Raw genomic sequence first — 19,163 nt, 5'->3', positions numbered from 1 at the left:
AGTGATTAGTTCTCCCTCGCTGTGAGGGGGCAGCAAGCAGTTTGGCTGATGCAGAGCGAAGTGGGCGGGTTGGGGTATATGGTTTGACCATGTCCTGGATGTAAGCTGGGGCTGATCCGTTCGTGGCCCTATATGTAAGTACTAGTGTCTTGAAGCGGATGCGGGCAGCAATTGGTAGCCAGTGAAGAGAGCGGAGGAGCGGAGGAGCGGTGTAGTGTGAGAAAACTTGGGGAGGTTGAAGACAAGTCGAGCTGCTGCGTTCTGAATGAGCTGCAGGGGTCGGATGGCACATGCAGGGATGCCAATCAGGAGGGAGTTGCAGTAGTCTAGACGTGAGATGACTAGAGCCTGAACCAGAGCCTGAGCCGCCTTCTGCGTTAGAAGGGGACGTATCCTTCTGATGTTATGCAGCATGTATCTACACGATCAGGTGGTCTCAGCAATGTTAGCAGTGAAGGAGAGTTGGTCGTACATACATTACATACATACAGTACATTACATACATACATACAGTAAAGGGCTTTTCTTAAAGCTTTGGGATCAATGTCTTATTGAGTGTCTGCTATAACTTTATAGTTATATCTGAGTATAATCAAAAAGCATTGATTTCAAAAGTCTGATTGGACTAATGCCTGGTTGTTTTAATGCCTATACATTTGATGGTGTTGGTCCTCATGTAATGATGAAATGCATATTTGATGTGTTTTTGTCCTTGTCTAGGCGTGCCTGCATTCTGAGGGCCACATGGACGATGGGCTTATCCTGCAGCGCTGTCAGCGTGAAGAGTCTCGGGCTGCTCGCATCATCCGTAACACCACGCTCCTCTTTGCCAACTTTATCAAGTAATGACAAGGGGTTATTCTCCTCTGTCTTTTCTGTCTCACAACATGACAAAACATCCACACAGTGTTAATTCTTTCTGGGTCTACTTCAAGTTTTACAGCTTGAGTCTCGGCCTTCCCCTGTCTTTCCCCCAGGGCTTTGGACAGCCTTGCGGAGGGTGAGTCCATGGCGGTAGCCGGTTATGTTGAAGAGGTGCTGCAGACATTGAACGACCTGATCGAGTACTTTAAACAGCCCGATTCAGAGCTGGAGCACGAGGAGAAACAGTGTCTTCTCCGTTCACTCATCAAACGTCAAGACCTCTTCAAAGAGGAGGTGAGAGTGGACGATGTGGAGATGTAGAGAGATGAGAAGGAAATGAGTGGAGAGACGGGGAATGATATGCAACATAGGTCCTTGGTCGGACCTGCTGTGGCCCAATGTTGAAGCCCCAGTGGTGCCCTTTAAACAATTTTAATTACAATTAGGCTTTTCCCTGGCTAAATAAAAAATTAGTTAGGTTTCTCTAGTGTTTGTTTTCTGTGTTTGTGGCTTCCTTGATGTGCAAGAAAATGTGTCCCTTTGTTTAATGATATTATTTTTTAATCTTAGGGTCAGTGGAAGTCCAGAGTTTAAGTAATCAAAATGAACTTGGAGCTAGTTGTGCAACTCTAATCCCTTAATGGTTTCACACCGCCATGTTATAACCGCCTACGTGCAAGAGCATTTTTTCTAAAAAAAAGGCAAAGCATTTTGAAAAGTGGTTCCTGGCGGTTACTGCCAGAAGGTCAGCACGGTGAACTCTGGGCGGCAGAGCAGATTCTGTGCGGCTTCACATGAGCGGCAGCCGCTTCATCACCCCTACCACCGTGATCAGAAGTTCTCTCCCTCTGCAGCCTTTCCCTCATTGAAAAGCTGCAGGAGACGATTTAACGCACAACGGTGTGAAAGCTCCTTTAAAATGTTTGTCTCCTATATTGCCTTCACCCGGGTGTTAATTGAGTTTGTTTACAATTTCTTCATTTATAGTCAAAAATCATATTACTTTAAAAACAATTTTCAGTTAACCCTATTTAGTGAAGTTTAAGAAATGTATTTTACATATTGTTACAAAAAGGAATATACTAGGGAGGCCTCTAGCTCACCCAGTAAGAGCATTCGCCCCGTGTCGGCTGAGTCCTGCAGCGGCGCAGGTTTGAATCCGACCTGCTGCCCTTTGCTGCCTGTCATCCCCCATCTCTCTCCCCCTTTCAAGTCTATCCACTGTCACTTCATAATAAAGGGAAAAAGCCCCAAAAAAATCATCTTAAAAAAAAAAAAGAACATACTGTCTGTGTAATGAGGTGAATCACAGATTATTCATGGCAATGATCCTGCTTTTTCTTAGGGCATGCTGGTCCTCCTGTCCATATGCATCGACCAGATGAACCTATACAACAGTTCTGCCCATTTTGGAGAGGTTGCTGGGGAGGAGGCGGGCGCAGCATGGAAGGACATTCTCAACCTCCTCTATGAACTCTTGGGTAAGCAGGCCTGAGTGATGAATCACATGAAATATCCACATCTTCTGTCAACTGTTGACCCTGGGTAGAAACGCTGTATTAATCTTCCACCATGTCTACACCGAATCCTCCTCCTCTCCTTTACACTCTACACTTTTTATCTTGCCTGTTTTCTTCTTCTACTTCTTCTTCCTCCTCCTCCTCCTCCTCCTCCTTCCTTCCTCCTCCTCCTTCCTTCCTTCCTTCCTTCCTTCCTTCCTTTTTCCTCCATAAACTCCCTCTTGTTTTCCTCTATGCCACATCTGGAGTTCACAGCTGGTGACATCTTTTTTACTTGACATTCATTTGTAACTATTTGTGACAAGGGAGTGGGGAGAGACGCAAAGACAGAATGCGTCTTGGATTCTTCTTTGATAATCTGCTCTGCGATCAGTGTCAGCACATTATGAAGCATTGAGCTGCATATTTGAAGAAATAATAGCGTCATTAACAAAAAGCCAGCCATCACAGGTGCCGGCATTATCCTGTCCTCTCTGGGCCTGTGTCGAGTCATGAATGCTTAAAGCACTGACCCTGAAAATGTTTTTTATTTTGGACAACTTTTTCTTGGGTTTGTTTGTTTTGCTGTCATAGTACCTTTCCCATCAACAGCTTCCCCTCGGCTCACCTTGACTGCCCTTATATTATTCGCCTCCCCAGCATGTACTCCCACATGCACACACATTAAACACACAAATACACTCTTCTGAGTATGCTCCAGTCTTGCCCACAGAGAGGTCACCCCCAAGGATGTGAAGGCGGTCTGGCGAAGAGGGTTTTGCATGATGAATTGTGCATGTCCTGACCTCCACTCCTTCCCATAGTAACTCTGTCAGTCTGTTATAAAGGAGCACACCTAGTTAGTTATCTGTCAAGGTGGTCAACTTATCTGTTTAATGATGAGGACGTGGACATCAAATTCATCCATGGTGCTAAATCATAAAGTTTGTTTCTCCAGTAGTTGACAAGGTACTTACCTCTTTATGACACATCATTGTGCATTATAAAGGTTTGTATGAATTGTACACCTATCCATCACTGCAGCAGATGAGAGATTTATCCACTGGAGGTCAGTTAAAACAAGATTTTCAGGTGTTAAGTTACAAGTATGCAGTATTATACATTGTGTACAGTAGGTATGCATAATTAATTACAGATATGGGCTTTTAATCCCATAGTAAAAGATTTCAGGATGCTCTTCAGATTCAAAAATAATCAATTTATTCCATGTGACAAAATGTGAGGGGAAAAAAAGATTTTAAAGACGTGGGGCTGTTAATGCTGGATTCAACGCACAAACCCCTTTTTTTTTACGATTGTTTCTTTTCATTGAAATTGAAATGGTGTAAGTATTATTATTACTAAAAGCTTAGTCTGTCCTACTTAATTGGTGGCAATTAGTGGTGGCTTTCTATATCACTTATTATAGTGTATGCTAATGTAACCTTTCTTTGAAGTCTGTAGTCTGTGTAGCCTCAGGTTCTCCTCCCTGTCTCTGACTTTTAATTTTACGTTCACATAACTTAGAGTGAACATCGTTGGCCTTGCCTCGTGGCTTGGCTCTATCCATGTGTTCATATCGAATGATAGCTTTCTGAAAAGACAGAATTAAAAGAGATTAGACACCCATCAGTATTCCTTGGGCACAAAGTGCTGAAAATTGTTTCATGGGCATTATCAGTCTAGTGTCCCTAAATCCTAATGGTGAAAAATGAGACAGTAAAGTAATAAGGAGACTTGTTAATGTCACCACGGTGGCAGAGAAAGGGCACAACGGAATAAACCTCAACTTTTTATAGAACATAGAGCGCCTGACTTCACAGTGGCTTCAAGATCCGTCCCATGTATTTTGGTCAGGTGTGTCAGATTGATTGATTGAATTTTAATATCTACCTCTGGATCGAGGACGTTCACAGGAAAATGGTGAACTTCTTTTCATTATAAGTCATTCCGTTCTGTAACATCCACTTATGTACAAGTCAGCTGCTTGGATCTATTTGATTCATGTCTTTAGTAAACCTTGTTTGTATTTTCATTAAACCTTGTGGAAACTTTATCTTTTGTTCAGCCGCACTGATTCGTGGGAACAGAAACAACTGCACCCAATTTTCCCGCAAATTGGACTGGTTGGTCAGCAAACTGGAGAGACTGGAATCTTCATCAGGTATTATGGGAAATGCCAAGCCCTTATAGCATTTCACAGAAAAGTTACTCTTGAGCCTAAGATGTGGTCTATTAATATACATTTGCTCTGATAATGACCTCTCAGGGATCCTGGAAGTCCTCCACTGTATCTTGGTGGAAAGTCCGGAGGCTCTGAACATCATTCAGAGAGGTCACATTAAATCCATCATCTCTCTGCTCTACAAGCATGGACGCAACCACAAGGTGGGCATTAATATGACAGCAGTTGCCTCCTGGTTTGAACCCATATAACTCCATGTATTTTTTTGTGTGCATGTAATGGGTTTACAAAAAGCCTAAAGTCCACCCCAAAGGGGAAACAGAAAACACTGTTCACAAACTGCTCCAAACAGCTCTGTTGTAGTCCAGCCTTTACTTCTGTGACAAATGTGCGTCACTTTGTAACACATGTTATAATGCTCGCCTAGCTGCTAGCGTGGCACGCCCTCATACTCTGCTTCTGACTGGCTAGTACTGCTGACCCAACAAAGATGGAATAGAAGTGAGATGCCTCACTCTGTAGCTAAAAATATGGTGTTTTTTGAAAATGAAACAATGTAAACCTATTCTGATATAACCTCTAAATACTATTATGAACCTTAAAATGAGCATAATATGAGCACTTTAACAACAGGATGATGATATGCTAAGGCTAGCATGTTAAACTAACAAAAAATAATGATAATAATAATAATGATTTTATTAATAAATGTTACCTTGTTACCATGCATGGCCTACATTTGATATAATGCTGTGCAACATGCTGACATTTAGCGAGTTAGCATTAATTATAGAAGTGTCTAACATACTAACTAACTTAGATCCACATCATGCCTTGGTAAATCAAGAGATGCCGTACCGAGCTGTAAAAAACAAATAACTTGTAAAAAGATACCTGTGATATTTCAGAAATATTTTGAAATGCCAATGTGTTCCATAAAATGCAGGGAATTATATAATGTTACTCATGATGTCTACTTATTTCTAATTCTATTTGAATGGATTTTCTTCTTTTCTCTCTGTTGAGTTTATTACAAATTCAAGTGTACTCTTAGGGGACAAAACCAAATTTGACTGCAAAACCCATAGTAGTGGGCATAACCTTTATCTCAGCCTCTAAATCCTTTCTTCTCCCTCTGCAATGGGTGACAACAGCAAAACTAAACCCAGTACACAGACATATCAGTTTATTAAACCTCAATCACTTTTGAACAACAAGTTAGAACTAGAAAAATGTATTTAAATCTTAAAATCTTTGTCATGAGGACTGATGTCTAACAACATTATTGTGTTTGTTGACATTCCTACCATGTGTTTTACATGCTGTGTTCAAATGTCACAGCCACTTAATATTTACCCTGTAAATTGTACCAGGCATGAAAGGGCATCCTCGTAAACAACAGCTGTTATTTCATGAGTGGCAGATGGAAGCCTATGGCCATGTTGACTTGAGGGCCCTTTATAGAGTGTGCATTGCCACAAGCATTACAGCTTGCAGAGAATCTGAGTGAACAACTGATAATTTAACTGAAAAGCAAAGTGTGTAATCTCATTTTAGTAAGGTGAGAAGTTGTGCAACACTTTTAAAAAACTAAGTAGAGCAATACAAAATGGCTGACATTAAGTGTTATCTCCACTTTTCCTCTCTTGTAGATTCTGGATGTCCTGTGTTCCCTCTGTGTTTGTAACGGGGTGGCAGTGAGAACCAATCAGAATCTGATCTGTGACAACCTGCTTCCAAAGAGGGACCTGCTGCTTCAGACTCGACTGGTCAATGATGTTCAGAGGTTAAAAAAAGAGAAAAAGCCTCTTAATAATTGTATTCATCAACTTGTGAATAATTTATGTGAATGAGTGTTTATGGGCTCAAACTTTCACTTTAAGTGAGTCATCATCATAACTTGTTAAAATGTAATATGGATGTTTGTACCTTATTGTGTCAAGATGTTCTCCCAGAAGCCAGGTCAGGTTTTGGATGGGTTGATGGGAGGGAATTTTCAGAAATCAGAAATCTGAAAATGTGGCTTTTGGGGTTTAACAGAATGTACTTCAGTGATTTTTATTCTGTGATTAACTGCTATTTGATTATTAAACACGCTTTGCTTCATATAAGTTTCTTCCTCTCTTATCATCTCCAGTATGAGGCCAAACATCTTCTTGGGCGTGGCTGAAGGTTCAGCTCAGTATAAGAAGTGGTATTTTGAGCTGGTGACCGACCAGGTGGACCACTTTGTAACCGGAGAGCCGACCCACCTGAGGGTAGGCTGGGCCAACACTAAAGGCTACGCTCCGTACCCCGGTGGAGGAGAGGGATGGGGTGGCAACGGTGTCGGGGATGACCTCTACTCTTACAGCTTTGATGGACTTCATCTCTGGTCAGGTAGGCATCTTATATAAGACCAGCACCACTGGGTCCCAGTGTATTTACTTATAGGCCCTACACACATATTTTTCAAATCCGCTTCTTGCTATAAGCAAACGTGAATACAGTATTCTCTGCCAAATTTAGAATTGTTCTGATGAAGCAAATCGGATGAGATTTTAAGTGTTATACTCTTTAGAAATAAGGTGTTGTTTTGGGTTTGTTTTTTATATATGTTAAAAGATTTAAAATCAACTTTTTAAGGGCTTTAACCCATAAACATGTAAAGCAGCTATGTTTGAAATTCTACTGTTACTTTTGACTTGGATCTGTCTATTTGATATAATATAAACTGGTAAACATCTTTCTATGCTAATTTGTGTGAAGTAATTCCAAGGCAGTATGGTGTACAACACAAAAAGAACAAGTCTTGTGGATTTGGAAGGACTTTGCCTCGACAGAAATTACTGTCAATAATGCAGAAACCTGCTGTCGCCTCTCTACCTCTCTGAAGGTTACTCTTTTCATTTTTTTATTCAGGACAAAGTCAGAGCACTGACAGTGATATAAAATTCCACCATAAAACCTCCACCTTAGTAGCCTGGCTCCGCCCTCCTACGTACTTCCGTTCAATTTTCATTTTCCTTCAGTACAGGTTTGCGGTATATTCTTGGGTTTTCTCCGGTCAAATTTTTACCGGTCCAATCAGCGAACAGAGGGAGTGGCTGAGAACGATGACGATGAGGTTTGGTAACCTTCAGTGAGTTCCGTAATGGCGGCGGGGAAAGATGCGAGTGAAGCCATTCTGTCCATTGTGGCAACCCTGCCGAATATCCAGACGTTAAAGCCCGAGCAAGAACAGTCTTTGCTCAGTTTTAGGCCGACGTCACGACCAAACGTTAGCGATTGGTTATGGCAGATCCTGAGTGGCTCTGGGCAGATCCAATAGTTTTAAACTTCAACAGAGTCTTCAAGGAAGTTAACACTTGACAATGGAGAGTGGCCAGACTCTCTGTACAAATGAAATGTACGAGAGTCTGGTAGGACCAGGCTACCACCTTAGACCTTCCCTAAGGAATTTAATACACATGCCTAACATCTTCAAGTTGCAAACACACTGCAAACGTGAAGGCTAGCTAATTGCAGATATGCAGGTATGACTCGTCAGTAGTTTGAATTCGTACTGTACTTGATGCTTAGAGGCTATAAGTCCTTGAATGCCCCCTCTTCTCTGCTCTCATCCTAAAAGCATAACACCTATTTCAACTCTCTCCCCTTCCAAATCTACCCATCACCTCCTCTCATCCATTTTATGTCATCCCTTAAAAAGCACTCATCACGCATCTCTCCACCTCTCTGTTCCCCTCTCTTCTGCTCGGACATCATCCTGACCTACATTCACAATGACTTTGTTGCTGTAACAGCCATCCATCCTCCCTCTCTGTCTCTGCCCGATGTTGTCTAGGCCGAGTCCCGAGGGCCGTGGCCTCCATTAACCAGCACCTGCTGAACTCAGATGATGTGGTCAGCTGCTGTCTAGATTTGGGCGCTCCCAGCATGTCCTTCAGGATCAACGGGCAGCCTGTCCAGGGCATGTTCGAGGACTTCAACACCGACGGATTATTCTTCCCCGTTGTCAGCTTCTCTGCCGGTGTCAAGTAAGTGAGGCTCCACATTCATAATTGGGAAATGAAATGACGATGCAATCCCATTAGAATGGCTTGTTTTTATTCTTTGCTGGCGCTGTTTTTATAATTGAGATGCAATTACAGTACAGCTTGTCAGCCTTTGACCACTTTAAATATAAGTTAATGATGTAGTTTTAAATGTAAAATTTACTCAATTGGCCTCCTGTCTGATCAGCAACAATAAACCGCACAAAGAAAACTGATGTCTTTCCTTAAAAGCCACAATCTTCCTAAAACTTTGATTATATTCGCATTAGGTACAAAGTGCATTTGTGGCAGAAAGATTTATGAGAAGATGGTTAAATTACAGCCCTGGTATTACTGTAAGTAATGCCAGAGATGTGGAGTGCTGTTTACTGAATTGTAATTCAGTAGAAAATTGTAGGTTTCAAAATTCATTGAAAGTAAAAGGAAACTCTTAAAATACCTATGGTGAAGTTTAGAGTCAGAATATGATTACGTAACATCCTGCAATTTTTTGTCTCTTCTCATTTAAGGGCCCGTTTCCTGTTGGGTGGACGCCACGGAGATTTTAAGTTCCTGCCACCCGCTGGTTACTCTCCATGCTACGAGGCGCTGTTGCCCAAAGAGAAGATGAATGTAGAGCCTGTGAAGGAGTACAAGAGGGACCATGAGGGGGTCCGTGACCTGCTGGGAACCACCAAGTTCCTCTCTCAGGCCTCCTTCATCCCCACTCCTGTTGACACCAGCCAGGTGAGGATATCACCATTAGGGAAAGATTACTTTTGCATCAGTAAATTCAAGATACAGCAAAATAATTAATTAATATTATGTATGTGTATTTTAAAAATGAGAAGTAATAAACGAGAGATTATTTTAGGCATGAAGTCTTGCTCTATTTCACTTGTATATTACATTTTCAAAATCTATTTTGGTTCCATTTTTGTGATTATGACAGCACATTGATTTGAATGTTATCTCTATGATCTAAATAATAACTATTTAGATCATAGACATAACATTCTTGTAGAAAAATACTTTCAATGTTGAAGTTTTGAAGAAAATCCACTTCCTGAATTGAGCTTGAAATGTGTATATATATATCTATATATATATACTTATTTTCACTCTGTTGCTGGTCTGCTGTTCCTTTTTGTTCAAGAATTGTTTGAAAATAAAATAAATCGTATGCGTTTTTGAAGCCTTGGGGGGTTTCAGGAATCTCTCCAATGAGATTAATTCAGTTTGTGTTACACACCAGTTATACTGTATATCATTCAGTTCTACAGTGGCCCTGAAGCACAAATGCAGACCTAATACCTCGGTGTAACAAAGCCAAAATAAAGGGAAAGTTGCTACAATCCACAGAATTCCAATACTTGCAAAGTCAAGAGGAATTTATTTGTTGGCCCATTGGCATCTTTTTATCATCCAACTGTACCATCTGTTCCCCTTCTCTCTCTGCAGATTGTTCTTCCCACTCACCTGGACAACGTCCGGGACAAGCTGGCAGAAAACATCCACGAACTGTGGGGGATGAACAAGATTGAACTGGGCTGGACCTATGGCAAGGTAAAGCTGCTATCCATCATCAGAATTCAACACACAAAAACACCCTGGGTATATTTGGAAAGAGTGGCTGACAAAGGTCAAATGAGCCCTCTCCAGTAAAATGCATGTTAATGGCTCATTAACTCTAATATCTATGTCCTTTTGAAGTACATGGCAGCAGTTTGGGGTTGACTGCTGCTTTGGTTGACTGATATTGGCCTGTAGGTAAACAGCTACAGAATAAAAGAGAAGACAATATTAAATCCTTCAATAGGTAAAAGTAAACAAGAATGAACGATATGTTCTAAAGTATTCAGAGCTAAGAGTTTAGTTTTGCTGACAATTAAAAACCTCAAATCTTTGGGGAATTTACATTTGCCTTCAGGGCAGGTGAAGAATGAAAGGAAACAAAGCATGTAAAGAAATTGCTTTGCCTGTAGCTATCTTTTCATGGCAAACGCGTGGGTGGAAAGCGGTCTCAGAACAGTTGAAATGTGTTGCGCACGAATGTAGTGTTTAAACTTTTGAAATAAGATTTTCCAGTTTGAGCTCTTGAGCTCTAAGGGACATATTCATTAGCTGGGCGTTATGTACGTTTATCTGTGTTTTTTGCCCCCAACGGCTCCTTCCAGGCAGCACTGCCTGGAAGGCACTAGGATTAGGCACTGGTTATGGTTATGGTTATGGTTATGGTTAGGGTTAAGGTTAAGGTTAGGGTTAGGTGCCTTGGAGGCAGCGGTCGCAGCGCTGCCTGGAAGGAGCCATTGGGGGCAAAAAACACCATCAAGCGTTATGTACACACTGTGTATTGTATTAAGAAGGTACCTCTAGTAACCGTTGCACAGAAGATGTTACATTGTAACAAACTCAAACACTTCAAGCATCAGGGATGAAACTTTCGTAATTAATGCTTTTTTTCCTGGAAAAAGCCTGGTCCCAAATAGCTAGCTCTTAGCGAATGACACGTATACTCTAGCATGGCAGGTGTATTGCTCAGGACCCAAGGAAGCACAGTGTTGAGTTGAAGTTGTTTAGATGAGCGGTTCTCACGAAAGCTACAAGCAGCAATACTGGAGGCCGAGCGATCAGCCCGTTCCGAATAGGCACTTTTTCGACGGGCACTGTACTAGTGTTTTAAAATAATAGACAAAAATGAATCACTTTTCCAAACAAAATATAACAGACCTCTGGTATGGCTTGTTTAAGGCTGGAATATCAATTTGAAGACACACATTACCATAAATGGTATTGGTGACAGATCTACTTAGTATATTCTGGTTGGTTACAAGTAATTATTTTATAAGGTCAGAAACTGTTAATTTTAAGTTGGATGTGCAGACATGTAGTTCATGGGGAAGTGGTTAACTGCAGTGAGTCCTTTTATAACATTGAGATTTCAATCCTTCTTGCCTTCACAGTTAGTCTCTCTCTCTCTCTCTCCCATCATTAAACTGTCAGTCACTCTTCCTGCTGTTAGAAGTCTAAACGCACACGCTGCCTCTTTTATACTGTAGTGGTTATCACAGAATCATTTCCCACTGAGGCTGTCACCACAGTGGCCATTTAACAAACTTAATGAGTGTCTTACCTTCCAAGCGTATGGCATCAACATTAATTAAGACTGGGAGAAAGTTCCACTCGGGGGAAACTTAGGTCTTACAGTTTATTAAGGACAACATTTAGGTCCAAACACCTTGGTATTTAATTTGCTGTAACAAACCTCTGAGTTCAAAGTGACATTGCACTGACTTCAAGACTGGATCAAGGACAGTTGAGGCTATTGCCAGTGTGACTGTCTTTTCTGACCTGATTAAGGCTTGTATCTGCTTTATTAAAAAAAAAATAACACAAAAAAAACCAACCTGAGGCTAGAATTAGTCTATGTGGAAAACAAACAAAAATGCATCTGCCAATGCCCACTGCAGACTGCTTGGCTGCACTCCAGTTTTTTTTTAATTTTCTGAACACTGAGCCACGCTTAATCATATTTTCTTTTTGGGGTGTTTTCGCAGTAATTGATGGACAGGTTTGTTGTGAATTCCTCATGTGACACCAACTGCTTTCTCCTCAGGTTCGTGATGACAACAAGAGGCAGCACCCTTGCCTTGTGGATTTCAGCAAGCTGCCTGAAACTGAAAGGAACTACAACGTGCAGATGTCTAGTGAAACACTTAAGTAAGGCTGGGCAGATCGCTAAATAATCCAATTACCTATTTTATGGAAATGCTCCTTGCTGAAATGCTGCACGAGAGCAGATTGAGTCTCAGATTAAAGCAGTGCTTGTAATGACTTGCATCTCCTGAGTGAATTCCAGTATTGATTTGTAAGAAATCTTGGGTCCAAAGCTTATTTGAGCCAACTACTGAGTCATCTCACTGTAAAAACATTTGGCTTGGCTCAATAAAGCCAAGCCAAATGCTCAATAAGCCATGTATCCACACAGACATACCCGGTTACTATTCACAATGTAATTATCGTTTGACTAAGATTTATCAATGGCTAATGAGCTGTGTTAAAAATGTAGCAGTTTCTCAATAGATTCTGCTGGTGTAAGGTTGAAACAAAGTGTAAGGGGGCTTGAGTATTGATATCAGTTATGGTCTTTATCTCTCTTTCTCCTTTAAATATCTCTTTTATCCTCAGGACCCTGTTGGCACTTGGATGCCATGTTTCCCAGGTCTATGTTAACGCTGAGGACGATCTGAAGAAAATAAAACTTCCCAAAGAGTAAGTTGGCAGTTTTTTTTCTTATGACAGCCCCTTGAATATCAAGAAACAAATAGGATGCATTTTTCTGTATGCTACATGATGTCAACCGGTTAAAGTCTAGATGTTATGGAATATGATTGTCAGATTTACTGATGTTGATACATTTTGGAAGAAAGAGTCATGAATACACTCATTCTATAATTGTGGATTGAGTTTATTAAAGTAACAAAGGCATCATTGCTTACTTTGATTTTAGTCTTCCCACTCTGAAAGACACCATTAAATCTATTTTTTATTAAATTTCACATACTTTTAGAGCTTTTTGTTTGAATTATCTCATTAGGGGGGGGGTCCTTTTGAAAACGGTAAGAAATGTTTTTGTTACTATTGTCAAGAAACGCGTATCTGAAACACATGAAGACACTGCAGCATTTTTGTTATTTACTTTGTAATGGTTGTATTTATTTAGAAAGTTATTTTGATATGGTATTCCCTTGCCTTTTGTTCAAGCTGTAATGTCTGATTGTTGTACATTGGTTTTGTTACTAGATTGGAAAAAGATTGTTTGAGTGTTTTGGGAAACAGGAACATGGTTTTCATAAAATGCTAAAGTGTTTACTTTTGTAATGTTGTTTCTTTTGCAGCTACATGATGTCTAATGGTTATAAGCCTGCGCCACTGGACCTCTCTGATGTGAAACTGAATGCAGGTCAGGAGGTTCTAGTTGATAAACTGGCCGAGAATGCACACAACGTGTGGGCCAAAGACAGAATTAAACAAGGATGGACCTATGGCATCCAGCAGGTAAAAGTCATTATTCCTTTCATTAAAAATGAACTGGCAGTACGCTAGTGTTAGGGAAATTTTGATTTACATACTTTCTCTCTTGTTATTATTAAACTTTTTTTTTATTATACTGAATACTCTAAACAAGATAACTGGAGTCATTGCGCGTCCTTGTCTAAGCACGGTGTGTTCCTGAGGGCATACATGCCCTCCCAAACCAGATAGGGGAGACGTCATCGACTCTGACAAGATAACAATTGACGACATCTACTGTGTATCATGATTTATTACATTTATTAAAAAAAGCAGCTGTAGAGAGCTTTTAGTTAGGTCTGTACTATTCTGTAGTGCGGAAAAGGCCTCCTTGTTGGGTTCTCAAGTAAAATGAACTTTAATATCTCTTCAATGGTCCTGTCTATCATTTGATAATGTAATTATTCTAACAACTAGTATGGCCTTTAAATTAGAGTATAGGTATTAATGAATTAGCTATTTTATTGGAGATTTTTGCTGAAACAGTATTTATATTGTATGCTTGTCTTTATCCTACTTGCATGTTTCCTCTATTGTATGTTTTAGCATGTTTTTTCTTCTTTTCGTGTCAGGATCTGAAGAGCAGGCGTAATCCTCGCCTGGTGCCATACGCTTTACTGGACGAACGCACAAAGAAATCTAACAGAGACAGTCTGAGAGAGGCCATCAGGACCATGGTTGGATATGGATATGACATCGACCCCCCAGACCAGGAGGGTAAGAACACGTTACTGACACAGTTGATGCCACACAAATACCTTATAAATCCTGGTTTAATGTTTTTGGCCAAGTTAAAGTTTTACAGGGCCAGCTACAATTTAGGCTGACTGACTGTTGTAGGGTCAATGAAACCTGTATACAATAATTTCACTAGGTTAGAATACACAGTATAATCACGTGCAAGCACGGCTGTATACTAGTTAACATTTTAGAAGTGTGCATTTGCAGAAAAAGTCCAATCCTACATTCATGGAGCTTAAGTGTCAACTCAAACAGGAATATAGTATTCACAATGGGAGATTTTTATTAAAACAGCTATGGAAACTGTTGTGAACCAATATTTTGACCTAAATTCACATGTGCAGTCATCAGTTATGGACAGCTGTAGTACTACATGTTGTCAATTTTCGTTTGGCAGTTTTCCAAAATTATTACTTGCCAGTTTGCTTCTATTCAACATCAGGATTGACTTTGTTGGGATACTGTATGCACTAATTATTATAGTATTATACTAAGGGCACTAGATATTTTCATATTTAGTGGTATGGCCAATAACTTTGATCAGTTGACCTCTAATTGTATACATTGATACTGATGCTAAAATGCTGCCTAAAATGATCTACATATAATTTGTGTCAGTTGTTATTTAACTAACCTATAAAGTCAAAGCATCCGTTTTTTTATGTTTCCCCCTTCCCAAGCCCTCCATATGATGGAAGATGAGAACGTTGAGAACATCCGCTTCTTCCGTGTGGAGCAGACGTATGCTGTGAAGACGGGAAAGTGGTACTTTGAGTTTGAGGCCCTGAGTGGTGGCGATATGAGGGTTGGCTGGGCCAGACCAGGCTGCAGGCCCGATGTCGAACTGGGAACGGATGACCAGGCCTTCGTCTTCGATGGATACAGGGTAAACCAGCTGTGTTAAGACATATTGTACCATTTTACTTCAGCAGCAGCCATCATTCTTCCATCCTTGCAGTATTACAGTTGTACCAGTAAGAAGAGAAGATGACTGGCCTGGCAACAAGTTATTTTAAATATTTTGAGTTTTCAAGGACACGATTACAATTGTGATTTACTTTGAAATGCTGTAGACGTTCAATATTGATTATGAATCAGTATGATATGAGATACATTTTAGATCTCGGTGGAGGAAATAAATAGTTTAGTATAAAAATATACAAAATTGTTAATGACCAATTTTTTCGTTCTTAATAGAAATTATCTCCGTAATAGAGCTGTCAAGATATTACCATTGATTGATTCTACGAGATTGTGGCACCTTGTACAGTAGGCTTTGATCACAACCTTTCATTAGCAAGACCATATGTTGCACAAACTTCAAGCTTTGTCTTTTTTCTGAAGGGTCGACGTATGCACGCAGGCAGCCGCTACTTTGGACAAACTTGGAAAAAGGGTGACGTGGTCGGTTGTATGATTAACATGGAGGACAAATCCATGATTTTCACCCTAAACGGAGAGCTCCTGATCACCAGCAAGGGCTCTGAGCTTTGCTTCACTGACTTTGAGACAGAGGACGGTGAGGGCTCCATAATCCAGTGAATGTATTGCTGCAGTGTTTCCTCTAGAATTTTTGATGTGTTGAACGTCAAAAAGTACGGGCTTATCTGCTAATGTTAGCTACCGGTCGTTACCTTGAAACCATCCAGCAAATAGATGGTACCGTAGGGTGATTTAACGTCACCGCTTATTTTACACACAGTTTAACAACAAAACAAAACGCTGACATTACTTCCTACTTTTTCATGTTGGTTTTGAGCGGTATTCACCCCCACTAACCTGGAAAACTGTTTTAAAACTGTAATGTTAATACAGCGTGTCGGAGGAATACAGCCTCTCCTGCAGCGGGGCGTCAAAGGCAGAGGGACCGTCACTGCAGCGTTCGCTATCGTTAGCTTTTTGTCTCATTTGGGGTCTGATAAACCGTAAATTCATCAAATTCAGTGTCCACAATGCTATTTTCTAATAAACTGTAGCTGTCATATTTCACGGGACCCTGTTGTTTATTTGGTTGCAGTGACTTGGCAAGTGATGACGTCCTGTCACTGTTCCAGTTGCTCACCCTAAAGGGAAGAGAGAGCTGATGACAGTTCGCTTGAGTTCAGTAGAGGACACGGCTCTGCAGAGTCGTGTAATTATGACTTTATGAATTTTCATAAACAGCTGAAGGAGCGGCGGTGCGCGGTGTACATAGGGGAAACCCTGTTGTGCGTCTGCCCTATTTCTGATACTGTGGCGGCAGAAAGTTTCCCGTGGCAGGTCACCGGTAATATCAACATAGAGGAAACACTGTTGCTAATTCATTTATTTATTCTGTTTCATCCACAAGTTCTCCAGAGTTAGGACTGGGGTTGTCTGAAATTTGGCATGAGACAAAACAAAAGAAACAGTACAAAATGCTAATGATGTTGCAATTTAATGAAGTCCATTGTGGCAATGGCCCATTACTCTATAAATGAACCATGCTTTAAGACAAGACAGAGAGAGTCACATTGGAATAAAGTTAGGTGATTTAAATTATTTGTTTTAGTTGATAGAGTAATGAATTTTGCAAGGGTTATAAAGTCACCAGACTAATGAAAGGGCCCATATTGTAAAAAGTGAGATTTTCATGTGTTTTTTTTTTATTGTAAAGCAGGTTGAGGTGTTATATAAATACTATGAAAGTATCAAAACACTCAATTCAATTCAATTTTAATTATAGTATCAAATCATAACAGAGTTATCTCGAGACACGTTACAGATAGAGTAGGTCTAGACCACACTCTATAAATTCCAAAACCCCAACAATTACAGTAATTCCCTCAAGAGCAAGCATTAGCAGTGGCTGTTGCAACAGTGGCAAGGAAAACTCCCTTTTAGGAAGAAACCTCGGCAGACCCAGACTCTTGATAGGCGGTGTCTGACGGGGCCGGTTGGGGGTGTGATGAACAGTGGCGATAATAGTCACATTAAAGATAATGGAACAGTGACTTCAAAGGTAGTCGTGGAAGTTCATGTCATAAGTCCAAAGAACCCACAGAGAAATGCTCACAGACCGTCTTCAGAAACTGTGCCTTCAAACAAGCCATCAAGACTTCCGTACAGTTGTGATGTCACAATTTTACTATACATAGGTAGAAAGTGTTCGGATAATGTGTTTTTTTGAACATTAAAGCATTTAAACGTTTTCTAGTAGAAACCCAAACTACAAGTATGAACCTGAAAGTGAGCATGATATGGGACCTTTATTAAATGTATTTCTTGAGGGCAGAGAGACCGATTACATTGTTAGTGGTAGGAAAACATCTGAGTTAGTTTTTAATTAAATATGCAAAGAAAGGGAAGGAAACGCTTCACATTGCAATAAGGGATGGCATGACTGGTTGATATATATGCTGTTTAGAATAGACCAATATTGGCCTGGCAAACACACCAATGTCCCTTAACTCTCCTCCAGGTTTCATCCCTGTGTGCAGTTTGGGTGTGAGTCAGATTGGACACATAAACCTGGGCAAGGACGCCAGCACGTTCAAGTACTACACCATGTGTGGTCTCCAGGAAGGGTTTGAGCCCTTCGGTGTCAACATGAACAGAGAGATCACCATGTGGTTCAGCAAGCGCCTTCCCACCTTTGTCAACATACCCCAAGACCACATGCATATCGAGGTGAAGAAGCATTTTCATTATCATTATTGTGGCTGTTGGTATTGTCCTGTTATGTTTCTGACAACAAGGATTCTCATTCGGCTGGTTTAGGTGGATACTGGTAACCTGCAGCTTTGGTAGCCAGTAACTACGAGTTTGGCCAGTTTCTAGCATGCTGTATGCATACAAACATAGCTATGATGAACAGGGCTGCTATAGTTGATGAACGTATTGATAATGGTTATCGATCTCCTTCTTTGGACTTTGATTCCCTCTCCCTGACTCCTACTCCTAAGGTGACAAGGATCGACGGAACGGTAGACAGCCCTCCCTGCCTCAAGGTCACCCACAAGACTTTTGGCACGCAGAACAGCAACAGTGACATGGTCTACTGTAGGCTGAGCATGCCTGTGGAGTTCTACTCGGCAGACAAGTTAGTGGACGAATCACTGAAGCTCAGGTCAGACATCAGCGGTACACTGGAACAGCAGTGGAATTGTTTAACTGTTGCCTGTCTGACTAGTAGCAATGTCAGATTAATCAATTTGATCATTTAGTCTCAGTCTGAGCTTATTTGCTCTGCTTGGCAACTGCAATAAAAGTAAGAAAATGAAAATGTTTTTTTCCCAGGTCACTTTGATGCTCTTAAAACATGTTGCTGTATTTCTGTCTCTGCAGCCATCCTCCAAAAGAAGATGGAACTGTTGACTATGGAAGCATCACAACTGTAAATTAACCATTTTCAAAGATACAAATCTGAAAAATATTGTTATGGATGACTGCTCTCTGTTCCTTATGCGTAACATATTGTGCTCTGTGTTTTTTTTATGGCAGTACTACCACTCAGTGAGAGTGTTTGCTGGACAGGACCCTGCGTCAGTGTGGGTGGGTTGGGTCACACCAGACTATCATTACTATAGCAAAAACTTCAGCCTCGCCAAGACACGAACAGTCACCGTCACCCTGGGAGACGAGAGGGGCCGGGTCCATGAGAGGCAAGCTCCTTACTTTTTCTATATATCTGGAGTTTATAGGATATTATGACATAGAGAGGTGTAATGTAGACAGGGAGAGTCAGCAGAATTACTGGGTTCTTGGAATAAATGAATAACTATAAAAAGTAAAGCATGTAAGTGAGTGTTGACGATGAGTATTGTG

At 40.7% G+C, this 19,163-nt stretch overlaps 1 protein-coding gene across 8 annotated transcripts in view; it reads left to right on the top strand.

Annotated features, from left to right (window-relative positions):
• ryr3 (ryanodine receptor 3) overlaps nt 1–19,163 on the top strand; it is a 127,704-nt gene that overhangs the window by 41,396 nt on the left and 67,145 nt on the right. For all 8 annotated transcript variants that reach the window (XM_039781518.1, XM_039781516.1, XM_039781517.1 and 5 more), the window contains 20 exons: nt 721–842; nt 978–1,158; nt 2,210–2,345; nt 4,432–4,527; nt 4,633–4,751; nt 6,201–6,334; nt 6,686–6,927; nt 8,375–8,567; nt 9,095–9,311; nt 10,026–10,130; nt 12,181–12,284; nt 12,753–12,836; nt 13,463–13,622; nt 14,210–14,354; nt 15,059–15,264; nt 15,723–15,897; nt 17,818–18,026; nt 18,302–18,465; nt 18,684–18,732; nt 18,840–19,000. In XM_039781518.1, coding sequence (XP_039637452.1) covers nt 721–842; nt 978–1,158; nt 2,210–2,345; nt 4,432–4,527; nt 4,633–4,751; nt 6,201–6,334; nt 6,686–6,927; nt 8,375–8,567; nt 9,095–9,311; nt 10,026–10,130; nt 12,181–12,284; nt 12,753–12,836; nt 13,463–13,622; nt 14,210–14,354; nt 15,059–15,264; nt 15,723–15,897; nt 17,818–18,026; nt 18,302–18,465; nt 18,684–18,732; nt 18,840–19,000 — 3,002 coding nt within the window. The remainder of the gene's footprint in view (nt 1–720; nt 843–977; nt 1,159–2,209; nt 2,346–4,431; nt 4,528–4,632; nt 4,752–6,200; nt 6,335–6,685; nt 6,928–8,374; nt 8,568–9,094; nt 9,312–10,025; nt 10,131–12,180; nt 12,285–12,752; nt 12,837–13,462; nt 13,623–14,209; nt 14,355–15,058; nt 15,265–15,722; nt 15,898–17,817; nt 18,027–18,301; nt 18,466–18,683; nt 18,733–18,839; nt 19,001–19,163) is intronic.

This window comes from Perca fluviatilis, chromosome 18 (genome assembly GCF_010015445.1).
Source record: "Perca fluviatilis chromosome 18, GENO_Pfluv_1.0, whole genome shotgun sequence".
Classification (NCBI taxonomy): Eukaryota; Metazoa; Chordata; class Actinopteri; order Perciformes; family Percidae; genus Perca; species Perca fluviatilis.
This window is presented reverse-complemented; position numbering and strand designations above follow the sequence as displayed.